The sequence below is a fragment of the Phoenix dactylifera genome, chromosome 6 (genome assembly GCF_051530095.1).
Source record: "Phoenix dactylifera cultivar Ajwa chromosome 6, Ajwa_hap1_PhDact_Kaust_v1.1, whole genome shotgun sequence".
NCBI classification, from domain to species: Eukaryota; Viridiplantae; Streptophyta; class Magnoliopsida; order Arecales; family Arecaceae; genus Phoenix; species Phoenix dactylifera.
Window position 1 is genome coordinate 30,555,722 of NC_143195.1, and position 20,252 is coordinate 30,575,973.

A 20,252-nucleotide genomic window follows, 5' to 3' on the forward strand; every position below is an offset into this window, starting at 1 on the left:
TGGCTGACGTCACTCTAAGACATTTGCAGCATGACAGGTGGAGATGTAGACTTTCGGGTCAAACATGTCTATAGGAAGCTTAATGGAGCCACGAGTTTTCTAGACTAGTAAAAGAAAGCTAGAGTGCTCCATGAATCATTATTTTTTGACTTTTTTTGGATATATTCACACTAGAATTGTATTAGTCATCCACTGTGAGGTTGATAGTGTTATTTCGATGATTAACACAAATATTGAGGGAATATCAAATTGATAATAAAGTTTAATTTGATACATCACTAATGAATATCACACCCTCGATACATTGAAAGAATGAGATCAAGACGACTCACAATGATTAACAACAAGATAAAATTTATAGTAGAAAAATGATTGAAAGCTTATAAATTTAATTCAGCAAAGTTTCAAGTGAAATATACTCTTAAGGGCAAAATTATAATTTTTATTGTTAAGGGTATGAAGTTCTATCGTGGCATACACTCAAAATTACCTGAAATATGTTCTATTGATTCTATGAATTAGACTAACCTTAAGATGCAGAAAATTATGAGTTGAGTCGACCCTGATACATATGGCACGCACTGGCACGGAGTAACTTACTTAGAACAATGCATGAGTCGATCCCAGAAGAAGTGGAGTCGATCCTGGCACATTTTGGATCCATCTAGCACACCCTTGGAAAAATGGCTCAGATGAACAGTAACTGAAGTCAACCCCAAGTATCCTTGAACCGACCCCAAGAGAGGAGCCGAACCCAAAAAACTATGAGTCGACCCCAACTTAAAGCCTCCAAGAAAATAACTCTCTAGATTTTACTGAGGGTGTCGACCCCACATGGAGCCAACCCCAGTGGAGCCGACCCCAAGCAAACAAGAGCCGATCCCAGGATAAGTGTTCAAAAACCATGTCTCTGGAATCCCTGAGAAGGTCGACCCCAATGAAACTTGAGTCGACCCCACTATAGCACAGGTCGACCCCAAGAAAGTATGAGTTGACCCCAATGAAAATGCTGAAAAACAAAGTTTCTATGGTTCCTGAGAAGGCCAACCCCACTGTAACAGGGGTCGACCCCAGAGAAGCTTGAGTCGACCCCAGAGAAGGTTGAGTCGACCCCAAGGTAGATGAACAATAACTTGAGTCGACCCCAGAAAAGCTTAGGTCGATCCAGCACGGCTGACAGCATAACGGCTAGTTCTGCAAAAGTATTTTTTGAGCTCTCAACGGCTAAAAACGGCTAGTTTTTGAAATCAAACTATTGAGAAGTGACCAATAGAGGTTGGAAAGTATTTAAGAGACACTATTTATCAGAGGGAAATATATTTTGCAAGAAATTAATAGAGTATTCAAGTGAAAGCAAGCCCAAGTATTCTTCATCAAGTTGCTTCATTCAAGTTCCAAAAAGAAGGTGGTTGAGCAATCTAAAAGTGCATTCAACAGCTCCACCAACCTCTTATGAAATGAAGTAACCTGAGCAAAGAAGAGAAGAGCATCCTCAAAGCAATAACTAATTCTCATCTCTTCTTTTAGTTCATATTTGTTATATTTGCTCATTTAGGAGCTACATACTTCTTCTATTTAAATTTCTTGTAAGGTTAGTTGGTGAGCCCGTAAAACCAACGATGTAGGTTGTTGGTGAGCCCGCAAAACTAACATAGGTTATTGGTGATCCCGAAAAACCAAAGTATAAAAATTTTTGGATTGTAAGCCCGGAAAACAATCCAACTATAATCCGCGGGATTATAGTGAATTCCTAAGGGGATGCTTGGGGAGTGGACGTAGGTGCTTGGGAGAGCACCGAACCACTATATTTCTTGTGTGTTTGCATTGTGTGTCTTTCTAATTTCACTACACGCACTTAATTAATATTAGCTAAACTACCCATTCATCTACCAATTTGATTAAGGGACTAAAAAATCAGAAAACCCAATTCACCCCCCCCCCCTTCTTGGCTTGTCACCTAGGACAACACGTTGTAGCAAAAAAAATGATATCGATAAAGGTGACAAGATCATTGTGTTTAGTTACACCATATTGATCCTATGTGATAAAAAAAATGATCCAAAATTACATCCACTCCTCAAATCATCACTTAACCCAGTGATGAAAAATGTGTTCTTAAGATCGGGTATCCAAGATCATCCTAAAGCAGTGACTTTGGGCTGAAATTATCTCTTAGTCCAACAAAAAAAAAAGGTATATCAATATAATTAATATATTACATTGGTATTATATATATTATATTATATTGATATAACATATATTGTATTTATGATAGACATTATATTGTAATTTATTAATAATATTATATTATTATTCAATTATAGTTTTAAATTACAATAAAAAATATATTATTGTATTTTATATGTATATTATAAAAATATTTAATATATTACTTCTATTTGCCTTAATTTTATAATCAAAGTAAAATAATAATATATTATAAGTATACAATAAAATATCAATTGGTGATTGATTAGTGGTAACCATAGACCCTATCATATTCTGGACTAATCCTAAATTACTATATTATCATGATAAATTGACCGGTGAACTGATAAATGCTACATAGCAGTATTTTTTTTAGATAGAATTTTCCATCATGAGAGTAAGCATGATACTCATAACTTATCTCTTCATAATGATATAAATATATTTTTCTACATGCAATAAAGTGCAGAAAGATCAAGTATCAACAAGGGGAGATTTGTAAGAATTGAAGCTTATCGGACCAATTTGGATGATGGAGCACCAAGATAGACTTCACGTACCAAGATGTGCAAAATGTGTGACAATGTATGCATCATGTGATAAAAAAAATTAATGTACTATGTGGACTTGTTTGGTTCACAGGAAGAAAAGTGTAGTTCAATAAAAAATAGAGATATACCTTATATTAGGTTCGAATTTTTAAAAAATAGGGATGAAAAATAATTTTTCCATAGGAATAAGATTTCCATATTTTATAAAAAAAATCATATGGGATATGGAATGTTCAATTTCCATCGATTGAAAATTAGATCTTTTTTTTTCAAAGTACCCTTAAGTTTTTTTTTTAGGGGAAATTGTTGAAAAGCCAAGGTGCTTAATCTTGCAGAGGATAATGAACTGAAAGAGTTGCAGGGACCTCCTTTCTGCAATGAAACCATCCTCCTGACATGTCACCAAGCTAGTTTGGAAGCTTACTAAAGATGACAGTGATTTTGTGGCATCGTAGGTTTATCAACCCGAGAGAACTACTCTACTCTTGCTTGAAGGCATTGCAGAAAGTAACAATGTCAAAGAAGTGAAAAAAAATTTTTTTATATATTTTATATTTTCTTATACTTTTTCTCATATATGAGCCGGACTTTTTTTTAATGGATAAGCTCAATATGTGAAATTTTTGCTCTGATATCATGTTAAAATTACCACTAGTATTTAAGCTAATGATTCAAGAGAATGAGAAGCATCCCCTCCTACTGATTATATGAGGAAAAAAAAAGGAGATCGGCCAGTTATCAGTCATGATCAATTCATCCGTTGCCCGTTTGTCAAGCCCTTTTGGAGTACTCTTAGGGCCTACATTGGAATTGAAGGCAAGCAATAATATTGGACACAGTGGAGACCAGTTTGGGGGCAATCTCACGAGCTATGTGTTAGGCAAAATATTAAGGATGAAAGAGATCACGATGATTCTCCAAAATATTCACTTGACTAAAATAATCAACTTGATGTAGAAAATTTCAACAAGAAGAAATGTCCAGAAGATACCCACGATATAAATTAGTTTGATTTGTTATGACCTTTTGCTCATCCAGTGTGGAAAAGAATTATGAAAAAGAGACTCTTGATATGACATTCAGCTCATCCACCGTGGAAGTAGGCATACAAGAGATTTGATATCTGCTTTAGCCAAAAAAAAAAAAAAAAAAAAAAGAAAAAGAGAGAGAGAGAGAGAGAGAGAGACTTGACATCTAGCCCACATTAAAAATTATTTAAAATGAATTTGATTGTTTGAGTGTGCTTTAGTTCAACTGCAGTGCCAATTTCGTACTGAAGATTTGGTACCCATTTCATGGTCAGGAACGTAGATTGGGCCTGACTCCAAGAAAACCTCGAGGATGACATGTGAAAGTTGACGGAGTTCCAGAAATCCTTTAGTTGAGAATAGCGTCAAACGTCAACTTTTGGAAATTATATATTCAGCCGACAAGATGCTGCGGATGGATGATGGATGGCCTTGCCATTTTTTTTTTTTAAGGAGCATTTTACTTTCTAATTTTTAAAAATATATTATTTTTTATTTTTTTAAGACATTACTCATGTGGGAAGTATTTTAAGGACTGACAATATTTTCTTGAAAAAAAAACTCTATTGCAGTGATCAAATAGATTTGGATGCAAAACGGCGAGGCGATGGCCATCCATTGCTCAGAGATATTTAGAGATTAGCCAAAAATTATGGTTCATTTTGGATTGTTCATATATATCGAGAGACGAACAAGGCGGTAATTGAGTTGTCTTCTTTCCTGCTTATTATTCTAAAGAGTTTTTTTGGATATGGTCTGACATCAGCACGTTGCATCTCTACTCATATGCTATTTTCTTTTTCTTGACTCTGTTGATTAGTATACAATGCACACGTGTGTATAGTTTGATTTTATTATTTGTTTGTTGGGAAATATTGGGAATAATGTAAACTAGAGAACATCTCAGCAAATGTGTCCGTTTCCCCCTTAAAGACGTTTATATTTTTATTAAAACTCGGTCAAGATGTGTTACTCATTAATTTAACATGGCATGCATTGCATCCATCTATGAAATAGCTATTACCCAAGCAAATAAACTTCAATGCGAGCACATCTTTCCATGCGCATGCAAGCTTCAGCTGTCGCAAAATCAGTTTATGTGAGAAAGGTAGCATTACCTAGAGAGAAAGAAACAGTTTCTAAAGTCCAGAAAATTTGACTAGTGCAAACAAAGAACTGCTATAAAACCACACAAGTCGCTAAAATTTCTGTCCTAGATGCATGGTAGACTAGATAGTCGAGAATCATGCATAGGGAACATGCATTACAAGTAAGAAAAAGGTTTACCCTTTGAACTATCAACTCATTAGTATGAATTCAACGTTCAATTGAAAAAAAAAAGTTCAATCAATAACGTATCAATCTGAATGATGCCATACTTTTATCTCACCATAGGACAAAAATGGAAAACTAAGCTAATCCTCGACCTCCACCTATTGGCCGTGTTTGTAGATCTCATTCAAATCAGAAATAATGGTACCATCTTCATTATATGTACATATATGTCCGTATATACTTTTTTTTGGGGGTAAAAAATGGGAGGGGAGAGAAAAAATCTCATCCGCGTAGCAGCCCCTATTGGCCCTCTTTCCATCAGAAAATATTCGATGCAGGCCGCAAGTTTCCGCGTACCCTCTTTTTTTTTTTTTTTTTTTTTTGCTGAAGCGGGTGCTTCATACAGAACGTGTATGAATACACCCAATAAGATCAAAATACAATATCTCGCGGAGTGCCAGTGGCAGCTCCCCCTCCCCTGACCAAAGGGCGTAACCCGAATGGTGGGCCGCATAGGCGGCCACCCAATCAGCCGCCCCATTGGCCTCCCGAAATACATGCTTGGCCTGGATGGCCCCCCCATCTCTCATCATCCTGACTATATCGCGGATCAAGGGGTGGTCTAAGCTCTCACCCCTCAACCCCTTCTGAATCCATCCAATAACAGTAGCTGAGTCGCCCTCCAAAATAATCGAGCTGGTCCGCGTCATCGCCCGTGCATGTCGAAGCCCCGCCCAGGCAGCGCGCAGCTCTGCTCCCGGGACTGATGTAGCGAACAACTGGCAGCCACCTGCGGCCACAACCCTGGAAAGCAGGTCCCGTATGACAAAACCTGCACCACCTCGCGAGCCGCCATCCAACACAGACCCATCAAAGTTGACCTTGAGGAAGCTCGGGGGTGGGGGCTCCCTGGTGAAAAACACCATCTGAGGAGCTGCCGGAGCAAGGGGGGAACCCCAGGTGTCCCGAGCTGTCAAAGGTCTAACTAAGGAAGGAATATGGCTGATCTCCGTGGCCTGTGCTCGAGCAAACTCTGCTGCAAACCTCGGTGACACCCTGCGCTGGCCGAGAGTACGAGCATTCCTTGCCAACCAGATCTGAAGGGCTGTGCAAGTCGCTCTGATGCCCTCCTCATGAGTCTGCGGACTAGCTAGCCACTGCCGCGTCACACTAAGGAACTGTATTCGCGCACATCGGGCCTCCTGCGGGATCCCTGTCCACTGCCATGTCGACATCGCCCAAGTACACTGAAAGAGCACATGGTCCACTGTCTCCTCAGCTCCATGTCTAAGCTCTCACCCCTCAACCCCTTCTGAATCCATCCAATAACAGTAGCTGAGTCGCCCTCCAAAATAATCGAGCTGGTCCGCGTCATCGCCCGTGCATGTCGAAGCCCCGCCCAGGCAGCGCGCCGCTCTGCTCCCGGGACTGATGTAGCGAACAACTGGCAGCCACCTGCGGCCACAACCCTGGAAAGCAGGTCCCGTATGACAAAACCTGCACCACCTCGCGAGCCGCCATCCAACACAAACCCATCAAAGTTGACCTTGAGGAAGCTCGGGGGTGGGGGCTCCCAGGTGAAAAACACCATCTGAGGAGCTGCCGGAGCAAGGGGGAACCCTAGGTGTCCCGAGCTGTCAAAGGTCTAACTAAGGAAGGGATATGGCTGATCTCCGTGGCCTGTGCTCGAGCAAACTCTGCTGCAAACCTCGGTGACACCCTGCGCTGGCCGAGAGTACGAGCATTCCTTGCCAGCCAGATCTGAAAGGCTCTGCAAGTCACTCTGATGCCCTCCTCATGAGTCTGCGGACTAGCTAGCCACTGCCGCGTCACACTAAGGAACTGTATTCGCGCACATCGGGCCCCCTGCGGGATCCCTGTCCACTGCCATGTCGACATCGCCCAAGTACACTGAAAGAGCACATGGTCCACTGTCTCCTCCGCGTACCCTCTTTGACCTGTGAGCTTTTTCTACTGGGATCAACATCCACGTATAAGTACATCATCTTAGCTGGTGGCCACTTATTATTTCATTATCTAAGGCGCTAAATAATTATTCTTAATAAAAAAATACCCCAAAAAGAAACAAATAAAATAATTATATATATATTAATTATAGTCTGGGAACGCGCCCGGGCCCGCCTCTCGTACCCCGCACAGCTCCGGTGGGAAGGTCCCGGCAGAATGGAGCGTGCTCGAGAATCCTCCTCGCGCCGGCGCTCCTCCCCATGGGAGAGGAAGGAGCGCGGGTTGAGGAGGACAGGCGAACGCTCAGGCAGCAGCGGCTCCTGAGCCCGCTGCGGTGCCCGGGACATCGCACCCTGCAGATTCTGCACCGCCTCCGCGAGGGTGCGAACCTGCTGGGCTAGCTGGTCGAACTTGGCAGCTTCGACCGTCTGAATGGGCGGTGGGGCGGTGGAGTGTTGCTGAGAGTGTGTTGGAGATGCAGCGGCCTCCCGGCCAGAGGCGCGAGAGGCCCCGCGACCGGAAGCATTGGAAGCTCCACGACCACCTCGCCGTGCCATTACGATCGCTCTGAGATCCGTTCCCTTCCTCTAGCGCCAACTGTTGCTGGAGGTCCAAACCGAGAACGATTGGCACAGCGGTGTGAACGGGGTTCCCTTTGAATTGCTTTGGTTGCGCTCCGCCCTCCGCCGGGAAACCTGCAAGCAAGCCTCGCACCACCACCAGGGTAGTGGGGGCCCTCCGACGATCAAGTCAGGGGAGATCGAAGGAGAAGGAGAAGGAGAGGTAGCAGGTAAGATGATACTCTGGAAAATCTTTCTTCTCCTCCCCCTTCCCCCCCCAGCCCCATATATATCAGGCTGGGGGGTTTTTCTGGGGATTGGTCATCGTGTGGCACGATGGGGTTGCCACTGACGTGGCCGTTACAGGGCGTCGTGGGGCAGCGCTGGGTACGGCCATGGCAGGGCGTAGTGGAGCTCCGCTTTGTACGGCTGTTACAGGGGATCGTGGGGCAGCGCCGGATTCGGCCGTTGCAGGAAGTAGTGGAGCAGGGGGCCGCGGCGTGCCTCAGGGGAACAGTCTGTTGTTGTCAAGAGATTGCCGACCCGAGGTCGGATTGCTGGATCAAGGGGCAACCGACTCGGGGTCGGACTGCGGAGCCGAAGATATCCGACCCGAGGTCGGATTGCTGGATCAAGGGGCAGCCGACTCGGGGTCGGGCTGCGGAGCCGAAGATATCCGACCCGAGGTCGGATTGCTGGATCAAGGGGCAGCCGTAGTCTTTCTGAGCGCGCGTGCCGGTCACGTGGGGCATGGTGGCTAAGTTCCCCCGTAACAATATATATATATATATATATATATATATATATATATATATATATATATATATATATATATATATATATATATATATATATATATATATATATATATATATATATATATCCTGTGGCCGTTTATGCCCCTGGGGAGAAAAAGTCCGCAGAAAATAATAAAACAAGACCTCAGCGGCCATATAGAGGGGGCAACCCGTCCTGTCCCAGTTCGAAAGGAAGGTGAAGAGGCAATGTCGGGAGGTATCGCTCGCGGACGACTGGCGGAGGAGCGCAAAGCGTGGCGGAAGAACCATCCGCACGTCCGTATCTTTCCCTACTCTCTCTATCTCTCTCTTGTTTTGTTTCTTTCCCCCTTCTCTCTTTGTCTCGGTGTTTGATCGTCCTTCGTTTGGGTTCTCGATAGGGTTTTGTGGCGAAGCCTGAGACCTTGCCCGATGGCTCCGTAAACCTCATGGTCTGGCACTGCACCATACCCGGCAAGCAAGGGGTAAGAAGTCGCCACGCCAATGCCTTCTTGCTCTTCTTCCGATCGTTTTCTTGATTTTGTGAAGTTGGAAATGTTTAGACTAAGATTAGAGTTGTGTGATTGGAATTTCTTGTCGCCTTTTTTATCAATTTGGTGATTTGGCTTTGCCGTGACCCTGAATTTCTGATTAGAGATTTTTGTTTAAAAAAATCTATTTTACTGGTACTGATCGGTCGGATTAGGTTTACCGGTAGATAGCAAGTCCGTGCTTTCCTTCGCAGATTTTTGTGTGGATCCATAGGTTTTTGGCTTTTAGTTGAGTTTTGACTGGGGAAATAATTTGGAAAACGGTCGGAAGGTTTCTGGACGTTTGGGGTTTGATTGACAGTTCTTTAGTTAGCGTTGATCAGGAAGCCAAAAGGAGAAGGATTTGATGTACTAACCAGCAAGATATCAAGAGGAAAGAATGTTCCTTTTTAGGAACTGGTGTCACGAATGCTTCTGAGAGTCAGCATTCAAGGTTCACGGAGTTATCCCCATGACGAGAAAATGCTAAAGATCTCAGACATTACTCAAAGACTCTTGTCTATCAAATTGAAAGACCTAGTAAATTTGATCAAGCTAATAAGAACCTTAGGAGTTTATGGAGTGCACTCCTACTCCAATAAGAGATCGAGCTAATAATCACTTAATCAAGGGAATTCAACCATTTTCCCTTTTCTTTTTTCAGCCTTCTTGATTTTCATCTTCATTAACATCTTCCTCTCCCTCCTCTCATGCATTTTGTGGTCAATTTCTATATTGTTACTCCATGGCCTGGGAGAGCTAAGCTCCACCGAATGGATCAATTTCTTCATCAAGTTTTGAATCTATGGATTGAAAATCATTAGCCAAAGTCCATGCAGTGTGGGAAGAAAAAGCAACTTGTGACAGCTTCTGTTGTTTGCCACCACAAGTTGGTCTCTCATAACATCTTCTATTTCTTTCTGCAATTTTGGAAACTTGAAAGCAATCCTATTTCTTGCTTCCTGAGTCTCTTATCCTTGTGATGATGATAATATATAGTTAAATCCTTTATAATGGATGTAGAACCAAAGTTGAGGTCCTCAGGATGATCCGAAGCATGAATATAAAGTTTTGCTTCTTTGTGAAATTGTACGCACACCTGCTTGTAGAATAAAACTCGCAATATTTCTCCATGGGCATTCTCTTGGAGTGTCCCATAGAAGTTGCACAGTATTAAATTTCTGTCAATTGGCTTTTAGTATATGAGGTGGCTTATGGTCATCTGCCAAAAAGTTTAGTTGGCTGATGGATTGAGTAATGTAGTTGGGAAGGTCAATCTTGGGTTGAAAAGTTGATTCTTCGGAAATTGAAGATTCGAGCCAGTATAGGGCTGGTTAAGTCCAGCAATCATGATTAGGATGCTCTTGTAAAAGACTTGCTGCACTGTATAAGAACCGAAAATTCTTTTAGTTTTGTATATTTTGGCTGTTAATAAGTTCTTTATGTTATTGGTATTAGATTGGAGAGCATTAAGGGTGCCTTTTCTGTGTGTATATAGTTAGTGGTGGGAACATAGGGGATAGAATGGTCTGCTTTTTGTGTATTCATGTACAATTTTCAAGATGGAGTCATGGATGGCAGAATTAGCAATGAATAAGTTCGAGATGACTATGTGTTGCTGGAGAAGTGACATTGGAAACTTAGGGGGCTGACGAGTGACGAGGCTAGTTTATTCTAGGGACTGCGGTAAAAGTATTACACCTAACTTTTCTGCAAGGTATTAAACCTAAGAGCTTTTTGTTCAGTGGGATATGTTTGGAAAGGCTTTCAGGAAACCTAGAGCACTTTGGATTATTCATTCGTCAGCATTACTTGCATGCTATTCTTCTAGACTAGCTTCAGATAACACCTTTTTTTTGGGTCTAAGTGTATCATGTATTTGCTTTCTTTTCTCTTACACTTGTTGTCCCCCCTTTTCTTGAAATATTTTATTATTGCTTCACAGTTAATGTGATAGTTGTTCTTCCTTAGTTCTGTATATCTTCTTTTATTATTTTTATAGTGTATTTCATTGCATAAAGAAAAGAAGCTCTCTTTCAGCCTGCTCTGTTGAAAGATGCGCAAGGAGCAAACATTTGAATATAGGAAATATGCTAGCAATGCTGCAGGCTTGCTATCAATTTACATTACTTTTTATCAGTATATGAAACAATTACTAAAACCATATGCGCCAAAACCTTACGTGAAGTACCATGATCTTTAAGATTTTACAACCTAAATAATTTGCTTAAAATTTAAAATTCAATATTATAGCCCAATTTTTTTCTATTTATTGATGAATATGAGGCAACAAATGTTTCACCAAATTCATTCAGATGGAAAATTTATATTTCAAGTAAATATGTTACCAAACATTCAATAAATAGATAGTTTTAATCCAGTATTAAAGTTATGCTCTGAGCCTCCCATGAAGCACGCTGTATCATTATCTCCTTAGAGATAATTGATGTTCAATCTGCTCACTTATTATGGGCCTTCATTTAAAAAATTATAACAGACATAAGCACTTCGTCTTGACGATCCATATTTTCCATAGGGTAATATAAATGCAAGTACACTATCAGATTGTATGTTAACTTTAATGAATTTCATCTTTCTTGATTCTCTTGTGATGATGCATTTTATGATCTTTTTAGGCAAAAGCTCAAATTTTAACAAAATAGTTATTTTTCTGTGGAAGATCACATCGTTCTGGTCTGCCTTTTGCACATATATGTTATGTTAATTGAACTGGTGAGTCTGTATATAACCAGTCTTGATTTTATTACTTCCATGTTAACCAGTCTTTGATCTGGCATCATCTGATGGTATGTGTTTTAGCCATCAATAATGCATGTAAAGGAGACTAGTTTTCATATAATGAGCCTGCAGCTGTCATTTATTTTATTTGTATGCTTGATGCAAGGTTTGTGGTATGTTAAGAATTCATGTTTCTAAAGAAGTGTATCCATAAACTTCAGAGTACAATCTTTAAGAATTCATGTTTCTTTAATGATATAGTTGCATGCTTATTTATATGTTTGAACCCCATAGTGAGGCAAATTGGATGGCATCATTTGTTGCTAGACATGACAGGCCTGTTGTGTGCAATCCTAGTCCCCCTGTTTTCTTCTCAGTTCTGTGATCTACTGTACTCTGACACTGCCATCTGCATGTATTCTAGGGCTTTATAATTGTAACTGCCAAAAAAAAAAAAAAAAAAAACACAGTGGGATGGCCATTACCATCTAGAATTATGTTAATGGTGGAATAGGGTGTCTCACATACCAGAATATCCTATTTGCATTTACATGACCAATATGTATTTGTTGGTCCAGCAAGGCTGTTATTAGAGAAACAGTTAATTTTGTGGCTTGAGATTATTATTTGTAAGTTGACATGATATTGGTGAAATGACAAGGTGCATAAAACACAGGAAATGTTTGCATTATGCTGGCTAGTATGGGTTGCTTTCAACCATGAGTTTGCTTATAGAACTCTACTAGAGGAGTGCTCGACCTATGTTGATGAAAACTATCTGATGCTTTATGAATCATAACAACCTCAAATTCTTTGTGGGGCGCTATACTAAAATTCATGTCTTATGTAGATGATTTCTTATGCTTTGATTGTTCAAAATGTATATCCTGCATTGTCAGCATAATTTAAATTGATGTATGGTGTGGATATAGATTTTTATGTGTTTCCTAGAAGACTAGTAGCAAGATTAGGATCTTTATTAGATCTCAATGGCTGATTGGTGTCTAAGGAGGTTATTATGTTAGTTACATTATATTAGATTCGCTTGATTAAGAACTAGAGTCCATCAAGTTCCCTCCAGTAGAAATAAATGTTGCAGTGCTCAAATTAGCTGCAAACCAGGCCGTCTGGTAGAAATAAATGTTGAATGATCCTAGGACTATTAACACAGATAGCTTGTGTTTTGGCTTACAATTGATGCAATTGTGCTGGTGACCCGTCACTAACCAGGGGCCTTGTGCAACTTGACTGATTCTCATGAGCTCCCTCCACAATTCCTTCCTGACAGATGCACTATTAGATCCATACACCACAGAAAGATTCACATCCATCCCAATTGTTGGCTAAAAAAACAAGTTAACATCTCTTCGGATTCCAGGACTTTAGATACATTCCAGATATGGGGATCCCAAAGCAGCCAAACTCTACCTCTCGGGCTGCTACTATAATTGAAAAGATAGCTACAATCCTTCCAGAATTTCTTAGCAACCCTACAACACTTGTTTTCCTTGACTTTTGTTTCAACAAAACCCACCAAGTCCACTTTCTGAGATCTATAAGGACGAATAGCCGCTGACTTCCACTTTCTTAGTTGGAATCCAATCCTTACTGCACTTCCGGAGATCAAGTTTCATTCGAGGTAGATATGAAAGTCCGATAAGGTAAGTAACACTAAGCATACAGGTAGAAAAAGTGCTCGAGCAGAGACAAAGCTAGATCATTTTTCGAGTATACAGACCAAAAAGGCTAAAGTGGAGGACGGTGGAGCTAAACCCGAAAATAAAAAAAAAGGATATATATATGTAAAAAAGGTCAAAATAAAAAAATCAATTGAATTGCACTGCATGACCCCGTCAAAACATTGAACTAGAACAAATCGAAAAGAAAGATTTGAGGAATCCAACGAAAGCCAACATCCATTGGGATGTTGAAGAATTGAGGGACATACCTTCCGAGACGCATTGGGACACAAGTCAAGCTGAAAAACGTGATAGACGTGCGTACTCGCGCGATATGGCTTTTCAGCACGGGGGCAAGCTTAAGAAGAGAGTAGGGGCGTGTCTGAAAAAACAGCTTCTTCGAATGCCTCTGCCCTACCTTCATTCCCGGGTGGTTGATTTTGAAAAGCCTTCTTTCAAGGATATGTAGTATTTAGCAGTGAGGTTTAGCTATAGTAATTCTGCTTTAATTATGTTAGGTGTGGGTTTTCTTTTTTTGGAGCTCCTTGCTACCAGTCATCTAGCATAAGCAACTAATGTTATACGCTATCTGTCAGATGGTTGCCACCATGTACTAACCATCGGAGGATTGACACTATGTTGACAGTTGATTATAAAATTTTCAATATTTATTTGGTGAATCTTTTTGACTAGTTCTTTGCTGTATTTACAACTAAATATTGACAAAATAGTTGTTTGGTTGAGGCAAAGGTGGTAACCTTGTTCCCTCTGTTCTGCTCTTGCGGTGTGTCTCATTTACTGTTCTTCTGTATCATTTCATTATTTTGATAATTTTGACTAAAAATATATGCACCTTTGGTCCTCATCACACATAATGATCACTAGATGTTTTTCCCTTTTCCACCTTAGATTCTTAAAAACATCAGAATCAAATGTGTTTATTTTTTCCATTAATTCGTATGTTGCATCTGCTATATAACCAGTCCTTAAATTGTCTTAAATTGACTTCATACTGGTGTCTAGCGCTGCAATCTTACTTTCACTTGTTACACTATTATGTACAAATTTCATATTCTTGTATCTGCTTCCTGTACTTAAAATATAGCATTTATAGGGAAGTTATATAATTATAGATTTATTCCTGATCAAACATTTTGGACATTTTAATATTTTATTTTTTCTGATTCATCAAAGAAGATTGTGATAGTGAATATGGCTGTTAAGGTTTAAATGGCATACAGTCTATGTGACTAGCTTCACTAAAGAGGATAAGGATCATGAGCCTTGGCCGATGTTATAAGTAAAAGGACATGCTTATTTCATAATTCATATGTTAAGCTATTATACATTGAATGCTGCCATTTTCTCATATAGCTACTTTTTGATATTTGTCAAGTGATTATACATAGTAAAGTGGAGTGTCTATTTGGGCTTCAGGAATTGGTCACCTAGTCTTTTGGTTTTCTTGATACTAAGGATTTTTATCTAGCAATCAGCATCTTTTGAAGGTGTCAACAGTGAGACAATTTCAATTTTCAATTCATGAAGCCTGCTGACAAGGTAGAACTTCAGAAAATTTATATTATAAGATGAACCTTTGTAAATTACTTAGAACATAGTAAGTACTCTGACTTAGGAAATCGATGACATAGATGCAATGATTTATTGGAAAATTATAAATTATCATAGAATATGATCTATAAGGTAGAAATTTAAGCACCTTTACTTGGTCAGGAATTATTTGTTAGTAATGATTTCTTTTTGGATTTAATTGGGTCATTCTCCTGCTAAGTACCCTTATAAATTTTGGAGAGATAGAAGCCACGAGTGGAGAGGGAGTTGTGAGAGAGGTTATAGGAAGTTAATGATGGGAATCTTATAGGTTTTTGATGGAAGGGAGATTGGGGGAAGTTAAAACGATGGATTAAGAGAAGGAGAGAATTAGATAAGTAGGATGTCTATTTGGATAAGCAAAGAAGTCAGTGATTAAACAGAGAGTGGAGCAATTGTATGGTTGAAAAAGAGAACGCATGATGTTCGGTTGGTTCATCTAGATGTAAATGGAAGAGTGATCTGATTGCATGTTAATTGGGATAATAAGGGAAGGGGGAAAGAGAGAGAGAGGTCCAATGAGAGACCTCAACAATCTTAACACGAATAGGAAGAGAGGGAGGGCTTATGTAGATTCAGTTGTGGGTGCAATATATGGTTCTTTGTTACCATGTTTCCACATGCTTAAAGTTATAAAGATTTGTACACCAGCTAAATAGTTTGGCATCTACAGGCAAATTTGACAGACCCAGAGGCTCTTACACTTTATAATATAGTGTAGATGAGTTATGGTTCCTGGAACCTTTGCAACATGGTATTTAGTATTGAGCACCCGATTGCAGTGATAGTCAAGCTAGTTATTACCATGGCAACTTGTGAATATTTCTCACCATCTATTGGATCATTCAAAAAGAAAATGCTTGTTCAAAAAAAAAAAGATACACTTCTGCTCTTTTCATATGACCATTTCTGATATCTCAAAATCAGATGCAGTTTAATCTAACAATAGTTCCAAAACATTTTGTTAACTTTTGTGCATCTTCCTCTGGATAATCATGTGTTGCATAGGGTCCAATGCATTTCCTTAATATCGTAGACATTGGAATGGTATCTATGAATACCACATTGATACTGATTGTTATTTAAATCTATTCTCTCATGCATATCCTTGTTACATGTTTCAATGAATGGTGGTACTCAGTTTGAATGTTAAGTAATTTTCATTTTTCCATGAGTGGTAAAGGGGGACATGTCTGAACATTTGCAGTGGGTCTTTTTTCTAGGTCAACCAGCATAATTAGTTCTCTACCTGCTCTGTAAACTGCTTACCACCTTTAAAGTTCCCACTAGAACATGTCTAAGCTGAAAATATTCACCTTCAAAGCGTATATATTTATGTTCTTTTCCTAATTAACCTACTTCAGATAATGTCTTTTATAGTAATTTATACACAAGCATGCATGTACACATGCATGAATGCACTCACCGATCCACTCATGCTCACTCACTTGAGCTCATTCTCTTTTTATTGTATTCTATGGTCAATCCTAGTGAGCTCATATGGCAACTCCTTTGGCAATCTACTGTTGACTAGCAGAGGCCTTCTCTGTAAAGCAGCATGGATTTTTTGCTGGGTCTATAGTGTTGGGCGGATGTATGTTGTCCGATTTAGGGACAAAGAAATGGTGTCAGGAAATATGGTCACGTGCATGCATATACATCTTGCAAAACTGTGAGTATATTGAGTAAAAGCTGTAAGTTCCTTGTAGCATGATGTCTTGGGGAAACAAATATATGTTACGCTGTATGGAAGATAGAAGCCTTTGGGTTCAAAGCTGTGGGCTCAGGCATTTAGGATACAGGTCTTTAATCAAGGAGATAGATCCAAGTGTTGCTATGTCTCTGGGACTGATGTAAGAGCAGACTGAAAAAAAAACAATCCTGTTAATAGGGGATTGAGTCATAGATTGTACAGTGGGCTGGATTGGATTGGATCGCAAATCATTATACTTTTTTTGATATATTTTATTTTTTTTTGAAAATATTTAAGTTATACAAATTGAAATACGAGTCAAATTTAGAATAGATGAATGAAAATATAAAAAGTCATACATGCAAGAAGTCTTGTCCCCACCGAATAAGCCCATATGTAACATGTCTAATGCAACAAAAACTGTGTTTGTTTCTTCAAGCTATTTATATACCACCTATCAGTTCAATTGTCATTTTAGTTAGAATGTCTTAAAAACAATAAGGTTAAGATTTTAATATATGGTTGTAAATATATGAAAAATTGCCTTTTATTTTTAACTGCATAAACTCTAACAACAAGCTTGCTAACTTGACAACTCAAGAGTTATTAGTAGTAAGTAATTTAAAGGCCATATGGTCAAATAACTTATAAAGAATGGAATAACATGATTTAATATCTGAAAAGCATAATCATGTTGGATCCTATCACTGAAGGGATTGTATAATTCGTAATACAGATGTAGATCTTAGTTTCCTAACCAATCCTTATCCAAGGATGAGATCTTGATCGTCTAGGGCCATTTGGATCCGGTCTATCAGATCTGATTGTAAATTGTAAGATTTTCAACAACAGAAAGAACCATTCATTATAGGTTTTCTAATGGGAAATTGATAGAGACACTCCCACCATGTGATATGCATTCATATTTCTCCCCCCTGAGGATATGTCTGTAAAGACACAAACACAAGGAGAGTACATTAACACACAAAAGGAGCATTATGATATATGTTGCAAAGATTGTTTCTGCATTGAAAGATAAGTTGTCAGTTATTAAAGCACAGTACCATGTCTGTGTCATTTGAGTTCTGTCATTTTCTTAATTAAGGGCATGTGTTTTTTGGTAGCAGTCAAGCAGTATATAAATTCCTGAAAAACTTGTTTTGACTGGTCATCACTTCATTGAGCTTAATTTGAACTTAACAAATGATATAGTTGACCAAGTATTGATGGCTAGTAACATGAAGAATGCAGACATTGTGTTCATATTAGAAGGTTCAGTAGTTGTATGGTTGCCATCCAACAAGAGTTATTTTAACTATGTGCGGTGCACAGCGCTTAACAGTTGATTAGTGGAGAATAAATTCAAGTACTATCTGCTGGATTCTGAAATTCTCTTGGTGGGAGAGTCATCCTTCTTTTTTTTTTTGTTTGAAAATGTCAAATAAGAGGTCTTGGCTTTAAAAAACTTGAAGGAATCCAAGAATATGTGAGAAGTGTGAGGCTGAAAGTTCGATTGTGAGCCGCCCCTTAATGCATGAAGCTGCAAATAGATAGCAAAGCGAGCAAGAAAATCTGGAAAAATCTAATAAAAATAGAGAAATGGACAAATTTCATATTAATAGAAACATTTATTTGTCATCCATAAGATAAAAATGCTAAATCTGAAAATCTAACATTCATGTATTCATATACAGGTATGTATATATGTCCATATATGATTTGAATCATCAAAGGAGCTGTCAGAAAAAGTTGTTAAAATGGTTGAACTGCTCGATAAGCTGTTTGAAGAAGTTTTTCATTATTTCAAGTTGTGAGGTGACGCAACCCATAGTAGCTGGCGGGTGTATGAGTTGGGTGGCCAACCAGGTTTACCTGCCTGGGTTTGAAAGACTGATGGAAGAATCAATCATGTGTACCATAGATATAATGATCCCTGATGATAAGTATTAGTTGGAGCCTTTTTCTGAATATTAAATTAAAAATTGTCTTATTAGAGCCACAAAAAACTCTTATACTGGAATTTAATAGCAATGAAAGCAGTGAATAAGAAGCATAAATGCTCCGAAGTAGAAAGAGTTTGTCTTCTAAGTTGAAAGATGTTGCAGATTTTCGCAAGGGGCTGTAAGAGATCAATGCGGAAATTGCACCTGTGATTGGTTTGATGGGAAGATGCTGACTGAATTTTACTCTGTTTTGCTGAGTGTGGGAATAATGAAGATTGTATTTCCACATGGAAGGATTCATGTAAGATTCATAGGGGGTGGGTGAAATAGATTGACTGTGCATCAAATGACCCCCCCCTCCCCTCTCAAATTGTGGATCATGTCAAGAGGAATATTTAGGCCTCCATGTCAGTGTTATTTTGCTTAAACTACCATCTTCTACAGCATATAATTTTCATTCCTCTTCTGGACCTATGAGTGCTGGTAGTACCATGTGTCAACCAATTTGTGTGGCATTTTGATCTTCTGCTTCCAACCAAGCGATATTGTAGGTTATTCTTCTTTGTGATTCTTATGTCTACGCTAATACTTCCATTGGACCTGATGATGTTGCTAAATTTCTTTCTGCAATATGAATTTGTATTGAGAAGAAATTAAATGCAAGCATGAACGCGCTAATCTTTGATGCTGCAGACTGACTGGGAGGGTGGATACTTCCCTCTGACACTCCATTTCAGCGAGGACTACCCCAGCAAACCTCCCAAATGCAAGTTCCCACAAGGTTTCTTTCACCCAAACGTCTACCCTTCTGGAACAGTATGCCTATCAATTCTTAATGAGGACAGTGTAAGTAACTAGGCCACAAAACAGGCTTCAGATTATTGTCAATTTAGCTCGATCACTCTGGATCACACAATTTTTGTTATTTCCAGGGTTGGAGACCAGCCATTACTGTGAAACAGATTCTTGTGGGAATACAGGACTTACTTGATCAGCCAAATCCTGCTGATCCTGCCCAGACTGACGGTTATCACCTCTTTATCCAGGTCTGTGGATTAGCGACTCTTTTGAGTTCACTGGCTGCTTCAATTGAAGTTGCTGATGCACAGTTTTTCATGAACTATTAAATTGGCAGGACCCAGCAGAATATAGGAGACGGGTTCGGCACCAGGCCAAACAGTACCCACCACTGGTCTAAATATTGCCTCAATGTTTGAAAGTTGATGCTGCACATCCTCCAACACTCAAAAGCCTCTCTTTTGTGTGTTTGGACTGGACCATAAAATGTTTGTTAAAAGTTGGGTGCGACACCTATGAGATATTGACTTGCCTGATCTGTTTAGTGAAAACTTCTACTGATATCATGGTTATCGTGATGTTTATAAAGAGGTTAACCTGTGTTTTTAATGTTGTTTGTAGTTGGTTTGCTTGCTGCCTTTGTCAAATGACGTTACTATGTATTGACAATAATAAGTCAAATGAATCAAGAAATTGTTCAAGTTCATTCAGAAGGTCAACCTCTCAGGACCCGGAGTTGTAATTTTGGCTGAGCTTTGACCAAATGATATTTCGCACCTTTTGTTATCCGAGAAACCGTGGTATTTGACACTTTTTCTTGTTTTAACATGAAACATCTTTCCAGCCTACCACTACCGATGTTTAACATTGGAACTGAGTAGTATTTATCATAG

General features: G+C 39.3%; 1 protein-coding gene across 1 annotated transcript; it reads left to right on the plus strand.

Annotated features, from left to right (window-relative positions):
• Window positions 1-8,494: 8,494 nt before the first annotated feature.
• LOC103719655 (SUMO-conjugating enzyme SCE1-like) lies at window positions 8,495-20,065 on the plus strand. Its single transcript, XM_039126688.3, has 5 exons — window positions 8,495-8,663; window positions 8,768-8,851; window positions 19,255-19,407; window positions 19,494-19,607; window positions 19,697-20,065. Exons 1-5 carry the CDS (start codon window positions 8,595-8,597, stop codon window positions 19,757-19,759), a joined length of 483 nt encoding a protein of 160 aa, XP_038982616.3. The 5' UTR covers window positions 8,495-8,594; the 3' UTR covers window positions 19,760-20,065.
• Window positions 20,066-20,252: the final 187 nt, after the last annotated feature.